This window comes from Prenolepis imparis, unplaced genomic scaffold, assembly GCF_030444845.1.
Source record: "Prenolepis imparis isolate NDT839.2.m4 unplaced genomic scaffold, iyPreImpa1.0 SCAF_4, whole genome shotgun sequence".
In the NCBI taxonomy this organism is placed as follows: Eukaryota; Metazoa; Arthropoda; class Insecta; order Hymenoptera; family Formicidae; genus Prenolepis; species Prenolepis imparis.
The window spans coordinates 12,144,512-12,166,381 of NW_028141162.1; the positions used below are offsets into that span (position 1 = coordinate 12,144,512).

Genomic DNA, 21,870 nt, shown 5'->3' on the forward strand with positions numbered 1-21,870 from the left:
GCTACGAAGTTTCTGTACAACATCTTTTAAAACCTACTTTAGATAATCTGATGATGTATATAATAATTATTCATGACGGAATTTTTTTTTTATAAAAATACACGTGTGTCTGTATCTTCTGATTCTAAAAACATTTTTATTAAAAAAATTTTGTCACGAATATTATTATACATTATATATATCATATCATATATATTTCGAAATTATATATAAAATTGGTAATAAAAATTCTATCTTAAATTCTGACCTAGAGAGAGACCATTTAAAATTGATCTAAAAGGTTACAGTTCGCGTGTTAGAAAATATTAAATAAATCTAATATTTGTGTTAGTTTGAATCCGAGGCGAGAATTTATATGCGAGAATGTCACGTTTAATAAATTTTCAGTGACTGCGGCATTTTTCCGGGATTTTCTCTGATTTTCCGAGATTCTTTCCTCCCGTGGCACAGATGTCGGCGTGTCGCAAACGCGGCATCGCGAGCGGAACACTTTGCGACATTAGCATTACACGGTCGGCGATTGTACGGAGCACGTGCAATCGATCCCCCGCGAGAGCGTGCTTGCAAGCTGTCCGCCTTGCGAGATCTCGCATGCTAATGACACTTGGCGCTCGCACAAGTTGCTACCGAGGAGTCCTTTCTCGACGCCGGAGAAGTTCCGTCAAACTTCTTCGTGCATCGCATTTTTAATCGGCCGTTAAACAACCAGAGCGGAGGCGTGAGAGCGTCTTAGAATGTTAGAATCTGCTTTTAATGTGTGCTAATTTGCGAAGATTAAACATCCCTTGTAAGCTGACGATGATATAACGTTCGTTGCATGGTTGTTTGTACGAAAGGTCAGTATAAATTTTGCTTAACTCGCTAATAGAGTCGAGGTTTCTACAGAGCAAACTGTATACATAACTTGCCGTTAATTAAGAGATACTTGCATTATTTTTCGCATACAGAATGTTTGCGGGAGTTAAGCTTATTCGACGCGTTCTTGATTTACATATTAAATATATTTTTTGTATTTAATTTCGCTTTCTCAAAAACCCTTCTATACTATTGAAACCTTTAAAAGTTCACTCGCGATTGCGTTGTCCTCCGAATGTGCTAACGCATGACGCATCCTCTCGCCTCTGGACTTATCGCTCTCGCATACAATGGCAAGAGCGTTATAAACCGGGAACACACGGTTAGAAGGAAGGACGCTGTTTACGCAATGGCACCGGTGCCGTTATGCCATGCACGAGATTGCTGAAATCCGGTAGGATTTTATTTCCTGCGACTTCTCTTTTGTCTCTCTAACGAGATTTTGCGAGAGATTTGGCGCCCGGCCGCGAGAGTTCTGCCGGAACTCGATCGTACGGAACCGAATTACACGGGCCGTTCGCTTGATATTCCAGTCGTCGACTCTCTTTCTCATCGGAGGACTTTCTTCTTCTCCCCCCCGGGGTATGACACTCCTCCTCTCCTTCTTTTTTCCCCTCTTCGTTTCCAGGAGCTCCGCGACCTGGAACGTGCCGCGATTCGTACGCACGTACACGCATTTTCGTAATTACGAAGGAACGAGCGCGTCTAGCTGGCGCGAATCTTCGTCTCTATACGGGAGGATTTCCGCTGCCGCGGAATTTCCTGTCTTCTCTCTTTGCATGCAAGGGAGAACGTACATCTATAGTTCTAGATTTCTGTTATTCGAAATGCAATTTTGCATTTCTGTGTCTCTCACGTTTCTTCGCGCCTCTTTGACGCGCCTGTCCTTTTACACATTTCCATATTTTCTTCATTTTATTTCAAGACGATGCTGTCGATGCTGTCAATATATATGTATCTCGATGCTTCGACATTTCGACATCTCTTTCTATAATACCGTATGAAAAAAAAAAAAAAAAAAAAAAGAAGGTGCGTGGATCTTCGATGATGATACGCAATATCGTTAGATAATAATATCCCTCGAAGGCATTGTATAATAACATCGCGACCCGTATATCATTCCACTCGGTCATTTGTACTCTCCTCGTTTTATCTCCTATTCTTCCTCCGGCGAAACATTTTACGCAACTTTAGACGTGACTCGTCACGCGTTCACGTACACGCTGCGTAATTACGCATCGCCATATTAAGATGTTGCTAGAGGAGGTTCGCCAGTTTTATACGGCTATATAGCTTCGAACCTCCCCGATAGACAATCGCTCGAGAAAATAACGATGACTCGAATAATACGCGCAAGAGGAGAAATCCGAGGAATTATGATAATTGATGAAAAAGAAAAGAATACACTGAGATTTTACGGTTATAATTTTGATGGAAAATCTTTCATCAGCAAAAATTAATAACTTGTGTTTTATCTCGCAAAAGACACCGACGTGGCCGTAGATAATTAAGAAACCGAAACAATAAAGACGAGTTCATTAGGGCGACGCTATATGTACACGTGTAATCAAGGAAAACCCCGTTCAAATACGGAGAGAGAGAATAATGCTTTCATCATCAGCGTTATCTGAATGTCGGCGTTATCTCTGTGTACAGAAAGTAAGAATATTTTACGTTAATTGGGGTCTTCTACTTATCGTCGACCATTCCTTCTCGCGATTCCCTGGACATCTCTTTTGAACAATAGTGCGCGCGATACGTGACCTCAATGCCTCCATCGAGACCATCTCGATATTAAACGAGTCCTATTTATTTCTTTTGTAAAATAGCCAGAGGGCAGACAATCAAATTTTAAACCGTAAATAGTATATATAAACATTTTAGCTATATTTTTTAAACGTATATAATAAATATTGAACAATATAAAAATGTTTTTTTTTCTTAAATTACATTCGGCACATAAAAATGAAACCGCGTTTTTCATTTCATTTTCTTGTTGTAACTTAATATTATTTTATATATATTTGTTCATACAATACAGACGATTGCTAAATATTAAATCAAATATATATATATATATATTTTAATATTTTTTAAATTTAATATAATAAAATAACAAAAAAGAATGAGCTACGATGGAATCCTATTTGCATTCACATTACATTGCACATTACGTAAGAGCGCAATGTTATAAATATTGTGTCATCCGAGATGTCACGAATTATGCATTTTACAATATCCTGCGGCACGCGTGCGTCCGTTCTCGTGTCGCAAAGAAGCGAGTCGTGATCGCCGATCCCAAGTCTTTTCAATGTGGAAAAATAGAGCTGTCAGATGAAACGCGCGTCGCGCTCTCAAAGGGCATTAACAGGACGATCAACCAGAGATCATTTATTTCTGCATCTATCACGTCTGTCCGTTTGCGAACAGATTTAGTGGCGGAATAGATATCGCGCGAAAGTCGACAGTGACGGGAGAAACGTGACAGGTCCTATCCCCCCGCAGTCGCAGGTACAACACTGCGAATGATCCTCTCTGCGGACACTACGGTTGTTAGCATGTATACGACGAAAATGCCCTCGCGTCAATGTTGGGTCAACAGTTCGCCCGAACTGATCGATATCTATTTTCGGTCCTGAACGAAAAGACACGAGCGCGAGCCAGGTATTTAACGTTACGCGGCTATGGGGGATAAAAGCTGGAAAGCTGAAATAAATATAAGATCTTGTACGAGAAAAAAAGATTGCAATAAAATATAAAATACAAAGAAATAGTACATTTGTTAACAGGGGTCGCGTTATGTTTAATCAAAGGATACACTGAAAGAATTTTCTTTTATAGAATTTACCCTGAAAATCATGGGACATGTTTGATTAATTTTACTAAACTGCATGGTACATATTTTATATTTTATTGTAATAGATATTATTGTTTTTATTGTGATAAATATTAATCAAAGAAATTCTCATAAAATTCTTTCCATACCATATTGTCCGATTACCATGATTTTCAGGGTAAGTTCTAAGAGAAAATTCTCTCTGTGTACAATTTGATGTCTGTGATATATTTTTTTTAACTAATATTCTTTATTCTGTATGGTGCATATTTTTAAACCATCGCTATCCTTGCTATAATGTCAGATTTCTCGACGAAAATTTAATTTTTTTTGTTTCAAAGTCAAGTACCTTGGAAGAGTAATCCAATCAGAGAATAAGCTTGTTCGGGAAACAACGTGCGTATCGATTAGTTCTACAGAATATATAATGGGAATTTGATATTCCCATTATCCTCTTTACCGTAAAGTATAACAATCCATTACTTTGACACCACGAGACTATAGGACTCGCTTCTTTGCTTATTAATTCGTTCACCGATACTATCCTGTCAGCTAGGATAGAATAGCCGCGCGACGTGTCTAGTAATGTCATCAAATGATATTGCAAGTGACGTAATCGTCCCGACCCGAGACGTCAGAGACAGCCTTTATTCGACATTTGAACGTTCCGACAATGACGCCTGCAAAGGGAGACACCGTCTGAACAGAACTAAGGACAGACGTTCAATATCGTGACATAAACTCCTTATTAAATAAATTTCTATAACTATTTGCAACTGCGCGTAATTTTCTCATATGTCTCGATATGTTGAATTTCATTGAAATCTCTCTCTTTACATTGAATTTCGCAAGCATTTCCGAATATATTCTTTGGTATAAAGTAAAATGTAAATATAATAAAATTATTATTTATATTACAACATTTTGTGTAATGCGAAATATTTTGGTCAACAATTTTAACAAACGCCATTAAAATATTATAAATATTTATAATATTTTAATGTCATTATAAAATATTTATAAAATCGTATAAAGATACTCTATAAGTATATTTAATTATCTTGATTATTTATTTAAACTTGAGTTTCGAGATTTTATAGTCGATAAGAGGAATTTTCTCCTCTTAGGATAGGAAACAATTTTACGTCGGATGATTGTTAAATAATAATAACAGGGAATATTAGTTGCTACATCGTGAAACTTTTAGAAGAAACTCCTCGGCTTTAGAGCTTCTTGTTCGATGTTGGAAACTTCAATAGACTGCTCATAGAGCAATAGACGAAGGAGAAACTCGCTAGCCATACTTAAATTCAAAGTTTTAAAAAGATTCTTTCTTCTCGTTTGTATAATCTTTAAATTACCATCATATTATCAGTCTCAAAATAATTGCAATTTATTGTATTAAATTAAACGCATATCAATATTTAATACAATATGTTTAACTTAGAAGATAAGCTGTAAATTGTTTAATTATTGCTGTGCAAAATGTGTAATTATTAAAATATTTTTGCAAGTCATTTTTTTATTTTTTTGTTATTTTGTAAAAATAATTTTATTAAATTTTCAGCTAATTCTTTTTAAAATAAGTTTTAAATTAATTCTACTAAGAATTCAGCTAAGTCCTTTAGCGTTGTTTATTTTTATATGATACAATCCCAGAAGATTTCGATAAAAATAAAAGAAAATATGAGGGAGAAGGCATTGAACTCGTAAGAATAACTAGCGTGTTTTTTTAGTATTAAAAATAAGCAATTGTTAAGAACATGGAGGTTTCGCTACTGGAACTCGTGCGTGTCAAGTAACGCGTGCTCCCTTCTGCTCGCGACCGATATAAAAATACCTTTGACCTTATCTATACGATGATTAACATTGATCGGTTTACGCAGGACTCGAGGCAAATCTAGTAGCACGAACTCGTTACGCAGCCTCGGTCACTCGACTTTTGACCTCTTACATTCCCCTTAGAGAACGTAGCTGATTCTCAATCCCCTCGTGTGCAACTACCTGCCTTGAATTCGCCGTGTTCTTTCAGCGACACAAAAAAGGGAGAGTTGGATAATCTTGATTGGCATTGACTTTGCCAGTTTTTACGTTCTGTACAGTGTGAAAAAGAAAGGATCATTTTTAATTTTTCTCACAGGAATTAATTTTATTATATACTTTTAATATTTTTTATATCGACAGGGCAAAGGAAAAATTTTAATCTATCTTCCATAACTTTGCCTTCCGTTTTGCCGCCATTGTATGAAAAGGGAAGAGAGAGTAAAATAGATTCCACAAGTCCCCCCAGAAATTTTAATGCAATATATAATATGTGATATTAAATAATTAGTCCAATATCTAATATTAATCCGTATATGTATTATGATTTTATTTTACTTATATTAATACGGTCAAATCTAACTTTAGATATATTTCGTATAAATTGACATCACTGAAAGCAAAACGATCGTGAACAAAACTCGACATCATTCGAACAATCTCGATATCCACGCGAACGTTGACTATAAAGCATAGCAGCGTCGAAATTCTCTCCGCAACTACTATCCTCGCTGAGCGCGATGGTGGTCCAAGTGCGTCGCGTCGGAGCGCGGCGATTCCTCGCTTGTACCGGTAAACGATCGTAATCCTCCCCAAAGCCCCCAACAAACGAAGACGGAAGAGAGCACGGTGGCGATGTCTCTTGGAAAACTGAAGCGCGCTATACTCCGAGCTGAACCGCCACTCGAGGCAGGGTCTCGCAACCTTTCACCTCAACCTTACCCTCGCGCGACCAGGTGACGAGTAAGCACGCGATCCGCCGGTTGAAGAGCACTGGTCCCAGAAGGGAGGAGGAGAAACAAGCGCGGGGCCACGTTCGAGAACCCCTTCGGAACGGGTGGCAGCCCACATAGAGTCGCCTCACACAGGTGAGGCCGATATCGACCTGACGCCAGAAATACCGCGCAGCATCGACCGTCGTCGTCGTTATACCTGGTCTCACCCTCTCCCCCGTCTACCGTTCTCACCCGCACCCCCTTCCTCGGAGGGATGCCGGCGTCCGCGTACAGTCGATGGTGGAGGGTTTGGAGGCTGACGCACGGCCTCGCCGCCGCCAATCCCTGGATCCTGGTGGTCGCGGCTGCGCCCTGCCGTGTTTTCCGCAGCGGAACCGCCGCCGCCGACGACGACGACGTCGCTGCCGCCACCGCGACGACGAGAGAGGGCGCCGCGGCGACCCGGTGGCGGGGAGGACTCCGAGGGCAGACGTTCCAAAGCCACCCCGACGGAGAGACACGCCGAGACGCCCCTGCCATTGGGAGCCCTTCGGTCTTAGTAAGTATCCCGGCCGATCTCTCTCTCTCTCTCTCTCTATCTCTCTCTCTCGCGTTCCGCTCTCTGTATTCTTCTGTACCATACCTTTCTCTCGCTTGCTTTTCTCGCTTTCGTTTTCTTCTTCCGCATTTCCAAAAGTGTATGCATTCGTGAAATTTCCTCTGGTGCACGGGCTCGTTTGGCAGGAATCGGTAGTTTTCGATACGACGATTCGAACTAGAATCTCGTATAATTATTTATGAATGTTCTCTTTTCCCTTTTCGGCAATCTCGTGTTCATACTGAGATTTCTTGATTCTTGATCAGATTCAATCGAATTCTCGAAGGGTTGCTAGAATTCACGCTCCTGCACAATTTTTCTTCACGTTTTTTTAACTTGCTTTGCTTGAGTAACTTGTAGATTGGCCAAAGAGAAAAGTTAGAATATGTATGTTAGAATATGTATGCATATAAATATATATATTAAATATATATGCACAAATCATATTATATTATAAAATCGATTTTTGATTGCTTGTTTAGCATCAATATTTTTCTCTTGAATCTGTCTCGATTTTTCGAGATAAATCTATGTTACATTTTAGCGCAATGTAAAATGTTATTCGGAAATCGAGAAACATGAATAACACTCTGTATATAGTTAATATCTTTATCTCTCACTTTAGATTTACAGTTTGTAACGCTAACAATATTGCTCCCTTTGCAATACAGCAATTTAAATCAAGTTTAATTCGTTAAATCACGAGACAAAGATTTTTATTTTGCTATTCATTTAAGACATACTTGCATTATTGTAAAAAATTGAGAATTTAGGATTAAAAGAAAATAGCGTAATTTTTTCGTATTTAGTTTGAATTCTCTTCTTATAGAGAATGTTGTGTTTTGTGTAATGCTTGATCTAATTGACTCTAAGAAAATCCGAGAGTTCTGGTTAAAATTTGCGATTACAAGAGCGACGCGGATAATAAGGGATATTGCTGCACCCTTCCTGCAAACAACGGCGTACGAAATAACACGTGGCTGTCAAATAACTATATTGCGATGCGACAATGCGGGGGGGATAAAAAATTACCTTGGGAAGTTACGCACGTGTGTAATGCCTGGTCTTTCTCAAATGTGCAAGGTATAAGAGACTCGGATGTTATAGATAGATGCAGAAACGCTAAATTTAACCTGCCCATTGGTAACGCGTACATAAGATAATAGAAAGGTTAGTAAAAATTGTGTCGAACATATATATATATATATATATATATATATATATATATATATATATTTATATATACATGAGAAGACATGAATATATAGAGTATGCTTGCAATGTTATCTCATGCGCGATTAAAAATATGATGATAATTTTAATAATGAATTTCAACTGAAAGGTTTGACGGACTCTCCCTTTGTCTCATCCGATATTCCTCTACAAAAGGTGCCCCGGAAATAAATTATACACCTTTACTTTACTTAAGTATAAGTCTATTATTATGTAATTTATGTATAAAATTCGATCGAATTTTTGATGGAAAGGAATTGTTTAAATGCACTCCTGTTTCGTTCAATAAACAACTCTTGAATTGAACACCTTGACGTTGAAATATTACGAAGTTCTTCAGAGAGACAATGTTACTTCTGCTTCAAGATTTGATCATTTTTTACACGAATACACATATGTATTTTCCTCTCGAAAGAAAATATATATTCTCATATATATTTTTTTTTGTCGAAATAAAACTCGACATTAATCGCTCGCACAAATTAATCGCGGAGATGATGTCGCTGTTGCAGGCTAGGTTGTGAACTCAGCTGAAAAGGTGGAGGGCCCGGGGACGCGGGGAGCCAAGGAGTCGGTGAACGACTCGAAGGACGAAGACGGATCGGACGTCAGCTCGACTTTGAGCGGCTTGCTCGCCGGTCTTCCGACCTTGGCGGGCCCCCAACGCCTCGCCAATTCCCTCAGGCAGAAGTTCGCCAGTAACTCCGGTGAGTCGATGAAATGAGATCGTTTTCTGTGCGACATACGTATGTCGTCGGGGAGAGGTTCGCGTTCCAAGTCCGCCTATCGATCACATCCTCGTGACGACGATCGACAGGCGTCGTTTCGCGAACGCGAGAACCATCGTCTCGAAATCGCGCGATTACCCCTTAAGCCTACGTCGAATTAAATATTAAATAAATTATAGCAGGTTACGGTGAAATAAAAATAAAACCTACTTTTTTTTTACATTCACGAAAGGTTTCGACGAATCGGAATAATGACAGAGTACACGAATAATGAGCGTCAAGCACGCAGCAAATCAAATTATTAGATATTTAATCCAGATTATGGTGAATTGTCGCGTTCCTGGAAAAGTTGGAAAGTGCACTTTATATTAATTGCACTTAGCAACTTTTTCTGTCGGCTCACGAGAAAGAGAGAAAGAGTGAGAGAGAGGAAGAGAGAAATGTGGTTCTTATAGTTTCTTTCTACTACCCTCAACCCTTTCGAGAAATACCCATTGTTTTACTCTTACAATTAAAGTGTAATTTCAGAAGCTATCATTTTTTATTGTGTTCTTGCACTGTTCTCTTGATTAATCTAAAAAAAGGAGAAAGTGAATAATGACAAAAAGGATTTATATAGAGATTCGCGAATAGCATTTAAAAGAAGAAAAATTATCTATATTATGCAATTTTTTCTTATATATAAAATATCTTAATAATTTAGTGCAAATTTTTTTATTTTTGGTAAATGACAGCAAATTATGAAAATTTGCATTTTAGATTATGGAAATTTAAGTAATTAAAGTTTCATAATTACATAACAATGTTATTATTACGCGAGGCCTTCTTTCGCATAGAAATAAAAAGATACGGAATTTAAGTAATAAAATTTCCATAATCACAATAGTTTCTAATTAAATTAATAAATGTGTCATTTATATTTTCATCGCATAGAAATACGATGAAAATATAAATAACACATTTATTAATTTAATTAGAAACTATTGTGATTATGGAAATTTAATTACTTAAATTCCGTATCTTTTTATTTCTAAGCCAAGGGAGATTCCTCCTAAGAGTAACGCTAATTTCATTGTTAATTTTACGTTAATTTAATATAATTGGTTTCAACGATCGACAGTTCGAAAAACAAGCCGTAATAATATCGGACAGAAATATCGCCATTAGTTCTCCTGGTAACGCTAACATTCGTGAAGTGATTAGCGGGCGACCCCGCCGACGATGTCTAGCACGCGTCGACCCTCGCCCCTTGTTTTCCTGGCGCTTTCCCGTGCTGTTTTTATCTCCGCCGTGTAACACGATACACGATATACCTCAGGCTCAGGTATATAGAGTCGATCTCGCGACGCCTTATCGTGGGGGAGCCTCCATCCGGTGTCGTGTTCTCTTTCAAGCACGCGCGGGGAAGCAACCCGCACAGAGAGAAATAGTCGAGAGAGTGCATTTTTTCCCTCTCGCACACAATAAAAGTGCCGCGTATATTCGTGATCGCGAAGTTGGGTCGGACGATGGATTCTGGGTGATTCGAGATAAACATCGTCGTTTCGCGCTGACCAGGCCGGGTCAGGGCTCCCCCTCCTCTTCTTTTTCTTCTTCTTCTTCTTCAGCAACTCTCCCCAATCCCGAGTACGCTTCTCCGACGCCGTCGCGAAGCCTGTCGATTGCCGTCGCGGAAGTATTGCGATAAATAGCGTATGAAAAACTCGCGTTAAAAAAAAAGAAAAAAAAACTCGCGCGAATCGGTTAATCGAACGCGAGAGCTAATCGTCGCCAACTCGGTGATCTGTTGTAGGTTACCCCCGGCCCGGCCTGATGCGCGCCGCCCCTATCGCGACGATCTCCTCGTCACGCTCGCTTCCCGAGGTCGCACGACTGGTGACCGCGGTTAGTCTCACCCGTTAAGACACACACACAAAAAAAAGTCCGGAAGAGAACGCCGGGTCCGCTAGGGCGAGCGGCCACTTAGAGAACGCCATGACGACGATACCGATACTCAACATGGAGTTCAGCGAGCTCAAGGAGATCGTCTGGACGAAGCTGCAGGAGCCCAAGGCTCAGCGCAAGCTGATTCTCGTCATCGTCTCCATAGCGCTGCTGCTGGACAACATGCTGTACATGGTGATAGTGCCGATTATACCCGATTATCTGCAGTACGTGGGTGCTTTTGGGCCGATTGAGGAGACGGCCAATGGCACCGACGGTCCGCCGGTCCATCACGGCCAGGATTCCGCCACCGGGGTGCTATTCGCGTCGAAGGCGATCGTGCAGCTGATGATTAATCCGTTCTCCGGCGCGTTGATCGACCGGATCGGCTACGACCTACCTATGATGTTCGGTCTCTGCATCATGTTTCTGTCGACCAGCGTGTTCGCGTGCGGCAAGAGCTACGGCGTGCTGTTCTTCGCGAGGAGTCTACAAGGCGTCGGCTCCGCGTTCGCCGACACCGCCGGTCTCGCCATGATCGCCGATCGCTTCACCGAGGAGTCTGAACGCTCGAAAGCTCTCGGCATCGCCCTGGCATTTATCAGTTTCGGCTGTCTGGTCGCGCCGCCGTTCGGTGGCGCCTTATATCAATTTGCTGGTAAGGAGGTGCCGTTCCTGATACTAGCGTTCGTCAGCTTGGCGGATGGTTTCATGCTGCTGTTGGTGATGAAGCCGATCAAGGAGCAGTTACGCGATCGTCATCGCGAACCCAAGTCGACGATACCGATCTGGCGGCTGCTGATGGACCCGTACATCGCCGTGTGCGCGGGTGCTCTGATGATGTCCAACGTCGCGCTAGCCTTCCTCGAGCCGACCATCTCGATGTGGATGGAAGACACAATGACTCACGACAACTGGAAAATCGGTATGATATGGCTACCGGCCTTCTTCCCGCACGTAATCGGCGTGGTGATCACCGTGAAGATGGCCAGGCAGTATCCGCAGTATCAGTGGCTGATGGCAGCCGGTGGACTTGCGCTGGAGGGTCTCTGCTGCTTCATCATACCGTTCTCCACTTCGTACAAAGTGCTGATGATACCGCTGTGCGGCATCTGCTTCGGCATCGCTCTCATCGACACCGCCCTGTTGCCTACGCTGGGCTACCTGGTGGACGTCAGATATGTGTCCGTCTACGGCAGCATCTACGCTATTGCCGACATCTCGTATAGCTTAGCGTACGCGGTGGGTCCGATCATAGCTGGTGGCGTGGTCGAGGCAATCGGTTTCACGGCGCTCAACTTCGGCATTGCCTTCTCGAATCTTCTCTACGCGCCGGTGCTCTATTACCTGCGGCACATCTACGATTTCAAGCCGTTCCAGGACGAAGCGAACGTGCTGATGCAGGATCCACCCGACAAGGAATATCAGACGTACGTGCTGCAGGAGCAGCGGCCGATCACCGGCGAAATCGGTAACCACCTGAATCAGACGCGGATGGAGACGAACGTTGATCAAGGCTACGATCAAAACTACCAGACGCAGGCCGGCTACGGCGGCTATGGCGCGCAGAACACGACGGGCTACGCTCAACCCGCGCATGAACAACCGCCGGTTTATAATCAGCCACCAGGTTACGGTCAAGCCGGCGACTACAGCCAGCAGAGGAATTACGCGGTCGACCAAGAGCGAGGGGGAGCCCAGGCCGACGTGAATCCCTTCAGAAGACAGCCGGACGTGGAGCAACGACCGGCCGGAGACAGCAATCCCTTTAGGCAAGGAATGTATTAAGCGCGATGATCGTCGGTATCGTCCACGTGTCCAACGATCGCTCGAAAGTGCGTGTTCGAGAGTCTTCGAGACAGGCTTCCACAACTTAACGGCAAAGAATTGACGTCGTCGTAGAGCAGCTCGATCAGCGAGGGATCATCGATCGCGCTCGCGTCCGCCGGATATCGATCGTGTTCGAGGTTATCATCGGCGCTTTGTCGGGGATGATACAGAGGCAACGACTTCCAGAGTGATTTCCTCGGGCTCTCGCGGAAGGTCATCCTCGCGAATAGTGAATCCTGACGGTCCTGGGATCCGTTTTCGACGTTTCGCGTATATCGATACGAATCGAGTAAAAGAAGGAAAGAAAGAGAGGGGAGATGTGGGAGAAACGTTGCTGAAGATATATCGTTGAAAGACTGAAAGACGACGATTGATATAGAAAGTACTCGCGGGAAGCGAGAATAAGGACCTTGAGGAAGACGAGTAATCGCAACATCGAAATAAAATTAGAGTGAGAAGGAAGAGAAACGTATCGGTGCTATGGGGAGAGAAGGAAAAGTAATATTCTACATCTAGGATGCGAGTCATAAAGTGTAAGAGGGAAGAGAGAAAGAGAGGATTTATGGCCGCGACGAAGGTTTCCCGTCAGCAAGGACCTTCGTTCGCGGATTGCCGTCGGGCAAGTTTTGAATTTTTATCGCTTTCGTTGAGAATTGTTCTACATTGCTGAACGGAAATATCATATCATTAATTAAGGCGTCAGAGAAATCTAGGAAGTAAGGCTTTAAGTTAGTTAGGCGATTATATAGAGGACGGTTGTGACGAGGATGATCAAGGCTCGTTCCGCGAATCGCTCTTTATTGACAAAGTACTTGTCTCTCTGCTTCGAATAAATTTTATTGCGAAAAAATTTACTGACAAAACTCGGGGATTGTTGTTATCGTTATTATGTTATTGTTGTATATTGAGATTATCCGAAGCGCTTTTATATTCTAAAACTGTTACCTGTTAATCATACGTTTTATTGTCAATCATATTCTTTTGCACGATTGAAATAATTATTATAAATTATTATTGATAAAGATAGCACACATGATGAAACTTATAAAAATTTTCAATATTTGAAATTGTTTCATACAGTCTATTTATTCTTCATCTATTTCTCGCCTTCAAAAAAGAAAATTGCCTCTTTATAATTTTAATAAAACAGAATATAAGTAGATCTCTCGATTGTTTAATAACTTAAAATAATTTTCTAATATTCAACACATATGCGTACGTAATATTTTAAGAAGATATTTTTCCAAATGCTTGATACTTATAATATCTTTGCTTTAATTCATTAATTTTTTTCTTTTCACACTAATCGAGTACTTTGCCGCAATAACGAAGCAATAGCAGTACCAAAGCGTGAGCGCGTCAAAGTATAAACATACATATCTGTATTTTTATGAGATTACTTTTCTAATTATAGAGATATTTCGTTCGAACCGGATTTGGTTCATGCGGGAAATCGCGCGATATCTAGTCGTAGGCATGCATTTCTATATGTATGTAAATATATCAAACTTTATCATGTGTCAGAGTGACTTGGCTGTAAGATTTTGCAGCAATTATCACGAGATGTTACGAGAGAAACGCACTTTTTAATTAATTAAAAATTCAAACATAAAATATATTTTGGAAAAATTCAAACAAAATATTTAAAACTTGTTCCGTTTAGAACGATATAATTCCATTCCAGCTACTTATCCATGTTATTCTTTTTAATATGATATATAACTCAAATAATTAAAAATTTTTATATAGAGAGACATTTATATAGACAGACAACAAATTTACTTACTTACTTTCTCGCAGATTTCGATACCTCTGTCAAGTCTTACGACCGAGTGCACGGCACACATCCGTACCTACTCGTCAATATTAAGAAGCGTCGTGAAAAGAATGAATAAATGAATAAGTTATAAATTAATTAACATCGTTACATTGATACGGCGATGATCGTCGGCGAGAAGGGCGCGTTAATTAAAAAAAAGGGGGGGAAGGAGGGAGGGTTCCTCGATCTTCGGGGAATCCGCTTCGCTCGCTTCGATCTCGGACCTCAGGACCATACGCCCGTCGTCGCGCGGATCCTCGAGGATCGATTTCCGCGGGTACTTTGAGTTAACAGTGCCTGAACTTTGCAGTTTTTACCCCCGTCGTGTGTCGCGAGAGAGATTTCGTAGTGCGAATAATCGTTAAAAGTTCTCCCCGTTAAAAAGATCCATGCAAGTGTGTAACCCGACCTAAAATGTAACGTAGACACACTCTCTATTAGACACTCGCTATACATATGTACCTAAACGTAGGCTATACGCGTTTTTTGTTTTATATATAGCTGAGGAAGAGAGAAAAGAGCGTTTTATCTCCGCAATGGCATTTCGTTTCTATATGAGCTGGCCTCTAAAGTTAAGGATTTTATCGTAACGTGGCAACGTAAGCTCGTCGATAATTATCGTCGCCGATTCCGTTGATAAATTAAGCGAAAATTAACGCAATAATATCCCTTGAGATGGTTAAAAAAATACAAACTTCGCGATTGATCTGCTAGAAATTTTTTAAATTAAATTAATTAAATATCTTTTGTGATTATAATGTTTGTACATTTGATTACTTCTCTATATTTTTACAAAAAATATCTTTATAATTGTATATTAAAGTTTGCACTTTATTTCTGATTCCAGACAAGTGAAACTGAAATATTTCGTGTCAAAGACCTTGCGATAATTGTCGACAAGACGTTGCATCGGTTGCACTACGGTTATACATACACATATTACACAGTATATCGTATAAAGAATTATTCGTAGCTTCTTCTGTCTCTTGTAAATACCTACATATTATACGCGAAAGGGAAAAAGAAAGAGAGCTTTTTCTCCATCGCATGGATGCGTCGCACATTGGACGTCCCAGAACTATTGTCATTTCTTTCAAATCTTTTGATTGATATTTTCGTAATATAATATAAACACAAATCCAAGTTAAAATAGGAAAAATTAAAATTAGATGAAGAAGAAAATTTTATTTTATCTATCTTTGCAGCGAACTTCAATCGCTTGTGCGATCGGGGGCTCGACAATGAAATCATCGTTTCTCTTTATTCTTCGACTCTTAATATTTGTGGTCTTCGATAGTTCTGTGACACCCAGTGTATCTTGCCTACTTGTATCATATCGTTCATGAATGTTGTGAAAGCGATGGTGTATGTGAGTAAAAAATCCTTTTTCTTCTACGTCGGGGGACTAAAAGGCCCGTGCTGGGCAAAGCTATTATTGTCCTGACATTCGTCTGTGTAGAATCTATGTGAGGACCTTAAAAGCGAAGTGAAGGAAACTTCTCTTGGAACGAGATAAGTTTCTTTTTATTATTGAATTAAATTATTGAATTAAACAGAAGAGACATGTGTGCATTTTCCGCGATTAAAAAAAAAAGTGATGACATAAGTGACTTTTCTGAAAACGTAGCAAACATATATACATTAGAAATTGATTTTATGATACAATTTGAAAAGAAATTCTTTCGTATCTAAGAATTATCTTTTTCTTTCGAGAAGAGGAGCATCGGTGATTTTATTTTGCTTTTGAAATCCTCACTTATTGAGCAATACGAGAGAATCGCTGTTCTCATAAATTTTGTTAAGTTTCGATGATTATAAGATAGCATTATTTGTTGTAATTATTAAGAGTGAGAGAGAAAATGTTAAAAATTTCTCTATTGTGTACAGAAAAGAATTCCTAAATCATGTACCGATAATCTGTAGATAATCGCCGGATAATTCGCGGATGGGTCGTTGCTTCTTAATACCAAAAAATTTAATTTAAAATTTGAACTTTTTAAAATATATTAGACTATCGTGAAGATTATTCATTGAAAAGCAGTTTCTTTGATGACAAATGGAGCAAGATAAGTGCATTCCCTATATTGAAACCTCGCTCAGTACTGTCGGGAACGGCGATTTAAAATGCAAACATGAACGCTAGTTTCTCAACAATATTTTTCTCACCTCAAAACCGAGTCTAATTCCCAAGTGTTGCGAGAAAGGGGACGGCCGGAGATCGACGATCTCCAGTTTATCATATTACGACAGAATGCGCAATACGTGAACATACATATCATAAGAGAGAAAGAGAGTGAGAGAATGGAGGGAAAACATGGTCATCGGGATTATACATATATCTAATTATCCGTGCATAATGTATATTATCCTTGCGCGATAAAGAAGTCGGTCGTGCATCTCGAGATTATCCGTAAGCATAGCGTACTTAATTGCAATACGTCCACACTTTGCGCGAACATATACACATACATACACACAAATACAGAGGCATAAACGATACATACACACACTCGCGACTTCTATACCATTAAAAATACACAAACACACACGTGTATACACATACACACATGTATGTATGTATATTTAATTGATGAAAAACCAAGTAATTCGAAATGTGCGTATGTAATTGAAATCCTATGACACTGTAATGTTGTTGAACCGGTTATTAAAGATGTCATTGTTACCGAAGAATATCACGTGTTGCACTTTATGCTATATCGATGGCCTTTGTCATGATTTCTTAAAAAAGAAATTATTTTTTATAATTTTCGTTGGAAAGACAATTTCCTCTTATATCGATGCTGACAGGTTTGAAGCATCAATAATGAATAAAAAATAATATTAAAATAAAAGACCAATTATTAGGAACTCTTATTAATTCATGACAGAATCTACATTTTGTCTTAGAAGCCTCGATTAACGGGAAGAGAAAAAATAGCATAAACGTCACGAATTCATCATAAATTCATTTTCGCACCGCATGTATCAAGAGTATAATACAACTGCTCATCTTCCTCGTTCGTCCATGACAATAAAAGAGAGAGAGAGAGAGAGAGAGAGAGAGAGAGAGAGTAATATCCAAAGACGAATTATACCGATATCATATCGCGGGATGCTGCAAGGGATCATGAAGTTTGATCGACAAGTGACGAGAGAAGGGCGAGGAAAAGGCGAGGAAAGGGCTTAAGCCTTTAAGAACATTGTCGCTTGGCACGCGCCGCGCGGAATTCGGGCCTAATGAAAAAGCGAGCGCGGAGAAGCGAGCGAGACATTCACGGGATGTCTGCGGGGCCCTAGTGTCACCCTAACCCCATCAAAGTGTAATAATATTTATATTAGGGCGCAGCGCCCTGACAGAGGGTAGGATGCTCTGGAAGGGACGTCCGCCTCCCTTCTGTACCGGGTGTCTCCTGGTAACGACCGGCCCGCGGCTCGTTCCGCAGATATCGATCGCGGCCCCGTAACGAGTACGTCGCATCGATAACACCACCGTATTCCCCGTTGTATCGATTAATCAGATGAGATACACCTCGAGGTACACATCGGTCGTGATCACGTACATAAAGCTGAGACCGCGATTGTGTCAATGTAAATTTTGTCAGCGTTGTCTGATTGTACGCAATAGTTTCAACATAATGTTGAATTTCGCGGAGAAAGTTTATTCTTCATTACTGTAAAAAAGTTCGTATCTCGTTGATATATGGTAAGAAGCATGTTTGACACACATGGTATCTCTTTCGTTAAAGATTACAACAGGTTTCTCTAAAAAAAAAATCAATACATAATTTTTTAAACTGAAGGCTGAAATCAAAGAAGAAAAGATGCAAGATCTGTGTCTCGATACTAATAAACGATGAGATCTTAATTTTCAACTAATTTTAGATGTGAAGCTTGATTAATTATCGACATAGTTAATTTTCAAGTTATAATAAGTAGTATTAAAAAAATATGCATAATTAATTTTAGAAAGATTTCAATTTTTTGCTACAGTGAAGTATTCATCAAACGAGCCGTTTATTTTGAGTTACATAAGTAACACATGTACACTGTATATTATATATATACTTTGCTCACGTATAATCATCTACTTAGATCTTTACATGTCCCAGATCTCGCAAGGTTGTCCTACATTAAAGTCGATGCGTCGGTGTGCGCTAATATCGATCCGCTTCTATTTTCGTTCCTCATGTTACAGTACCCAAATATTTTATATTTTTGGTCTTATATTTGTAAAAAAAAAAAAAACGTAGAACTTACGTATTTCTTACTTAATCTCTCGTATTTCTTAAACTCTCAACATTTAAAGTTTGATCTGGATTCTTTTGTGGGCGGACCATTCAGTGATTCTAGTCAATCAACAATGTCGTCCTTTCGGAGACTTCAATGAACTCTCTTACGATTTCAACGAATCATGATAGATTAAAACTTTGAAAAAAACATGAGATATAAGTTGTATGAAATATATATATTTGTCGCGTAAATATATGTTGTATAAAAATATGTGTCAAAAAATAGCAAAAGTAACAATTCAATGTTTTTAGAAGGAAAAGAGAATAGAAACACCGTATGCTTGATAATTATTTCTAAAATAAAATCGAATAATTATTTCACGATCATGTATTATTTTATGTGCCAAAATAAGAAAGGAGACCAATAGAGTAATCTATTAACGTGCTTCTAAAAAACCATCATTAAATAATATAGAAACAATACCAATGTTATTTTTACGAATAAAATTTATAGAAAGCGTATCAGAGAAGCATTTAAAATTTTACATCGCATTTTCTGAAATCAAGTTATATATTTTAATTAGTTAAATATTTTACATCAATAAATCAAATACTGCATCGGCTGCACAGATACGAAAATTACTCGAGTTTATCAGCGTGAATTCGATATCACGGGAACCGGCTCCAAAGCGGCAAACGAGTCGACAAATTGGATTCACGGGATGCTGGACGTTACGTCGGAGATGCGTGTTCGGGATAAGGTGGTGGTCCACATCGAACGAACTCGATTAGATTTCTGGCACCTCTACCCTCCTCTTCCGCTCCTTATCCTGGCTCGCGACCCTTCGAGATTGGCCAGGCACGATTAATTGACGGTAGTCCCTTCGAGACTCTTCGACGAGATTCGAAACGACAGCTACGAATTCCAGGAGGGTGCGAAGAAAGGCATAAGGGTGTACGCACTAGACGTGGATCCGTGTCGGATGTCAGTGCTTTAAGATTAAGTCATTTAGCTTAACTTGTTGATCGCGAATTTACGCTACGCTGTCTCTTGGAATGCGCCGAGAAGAGGAGAGATCTTCTTACAGTATAATTAAACTGCCGTCGCGAAAGTGTCACGAATTTTCGATGAAATATTCTAGAAAATTATAATCACAAAAAGATCTCAAAGATTTTCTTTCAATCGAGAAACTTGGAACGCTAGTAACAAATTTCCCGATAGGATACGTTCTAGTATTCCCCAATTATATCGTGATTTTTTAATTCTCGAATATCTTGGTTGTCTTTATTTATCTATTTTAATTTTGCAAGCGCGAAGATTCCTATGACATAAATGTGTTGCACGTTAATCGATTACGATACCGCCGTCATTATATCTTCCTCAGGGTATAAATCCATTTATCACGCCGATACATGCGTGCTTATATCGTTAGTGACCGACTGTTAATACTTGCTAATTAATGATCCCGCAGCGACTGCCATAGTCGAAATTCAGGATCTAGCATGAGAAGTTCACAAGCTCATTTGTCTTCGGCCAAATTGCATATAAGGAATAAACGCGAAGCTGAGTCATTTAAAAGCGCGAAAGCAATAAATAAAATAATTTTTAAAAGAAAGAGAAAAAATATAAACCAAGAGTATTATTATACATGTTCTTAAATTTTAATATCGGAAGATTAAAAAGAGTACCATTAAAATAATTAAACGCGATTAATTTTAAAGCAGAAAATTAGTTAATTTTGAAACTAATATTAAAAGAAAGTTCATACGAAGATAAACCGGTGACATTTGCCGTTTCTAGAACGCGATCCATATTCAGCGTAAGCTAATCTGGGAAGTATAGTATAATACTTTGAATGCGCACACGTGCCGAATCGGAGATCTAATTTAGAATCTTGACTCGAAAGCATTCTCGTCCGCGATATCTCGAGGATTTTCGCCGATCCGAGAGACGCGAATCGGTCAATCGGTCGAAGAAGATAACCCTGACTGGAGAGAAAAAAAAGGCGAGTCACGAGTGGCGTTCACGGTGGCAAAAGAAACATTGATTGAACGCCGGAGGGTGCCACGTCGGTGTGTTGTCGAGGACCGATGAGGCGAATAATCGGATTTAGGGATTATCAGGTCTCTCTACGATGTCGGGTCGGTATCGTCATTATCGGTATCGTCATCTATTTCGGTAGTCATAAGCGAGATAAACGAGTCATCGTTGTCGCAGTCATCGATACCGAAAATCCTCGATATGTCACAAATTTATCTAGATAATAATTATCTTCGCGGTTCGTTGAATCGGGGGGAATAAAGTTAAGAGTGGAATTAACGGATATTTAACGAGTGTGCTATCTAGTTATATTTTACGACACGAATCTTTCGAAGATCTTTTAACAAAGACTTATAACGACGTACAGTATTTATTTAAAATACTGTATACATTTTTTCGTGCGATTATTTCTGTAATAAAAAAAAATCCACATCAGCTGTTTCCAAGATACAACTCATAAAAAAGTTTTTCGTAAATTCCGTTTTAGAAGAAGTAAATTTGTAGATGAAAGACGACGATTTCGTCTCAGTTTGGAATATCTTATAGTCCGAGTATCTCGCATCGCTGTCGGCATTTCCGCTACCGAATCCGCCTTCACGCGCATTTTACGCTGGACCCTCTTATCTCGGCAATAAATTTCTTTCGACACGCCACACGCGCCCTTCTCTATTCCGAGAATCATCCCTGGATAACCCTATCGAGCACCATCGAACCGGTATCTGCGGCTTTCCAGGAAAGATCCAGATAGGGATGCTGCGTTACGGTGTGTATATGTGTGTGTGGTCGATAATAACGCTAGTTTATCGCATGATTTATCAAGCGCGATCGTAACATCGGGGGTGGAAAGGGGGTCGGGGACCATCGCTGTGACAAATTGTCGGTCCACAGGAAGGGTGAGAGAGAGAAAGAGAGATACATCGCTCTACGCCTACATCTGTTTCCGCGCTAATACCTTGTATAACTCTTACGGGGGTTGACGACTTGGGGGACAGCCACGAGAAGGGAAAGCGTGGTCCGGAAGC

At 39.9% G+C, this 21,870-nt stretch overlaps 1 protein-coding gene across 1 annotated transcript; it reads left to right on the top strand.

Moving 5' to 3' along the window:
- The first annotated feature begins 8,845 nt into the window (after positions 1-8,845).
- Positions 8,846-21,664, top strand: Vacht (Vesicular acetylcholine transporter). Its single transcript, XM_083036425.1, has 2 exons — positions 8,846-8,985; positions 10,799-21,664. Exon 2 carries the CDS (start codon positions 10,981-10,983, stop codon positions 12,715-12,717), a length of 1,737 nt encoding a protein of 578 aa, XP_082892551.1. The 5' UTR covers positions 8,846-8,985; positions 10,799-10,980; the 3' UTR covers positions 12,718-21,664.
- Positions 21,665-21,870: the final 206 nt, after the last annotated feature.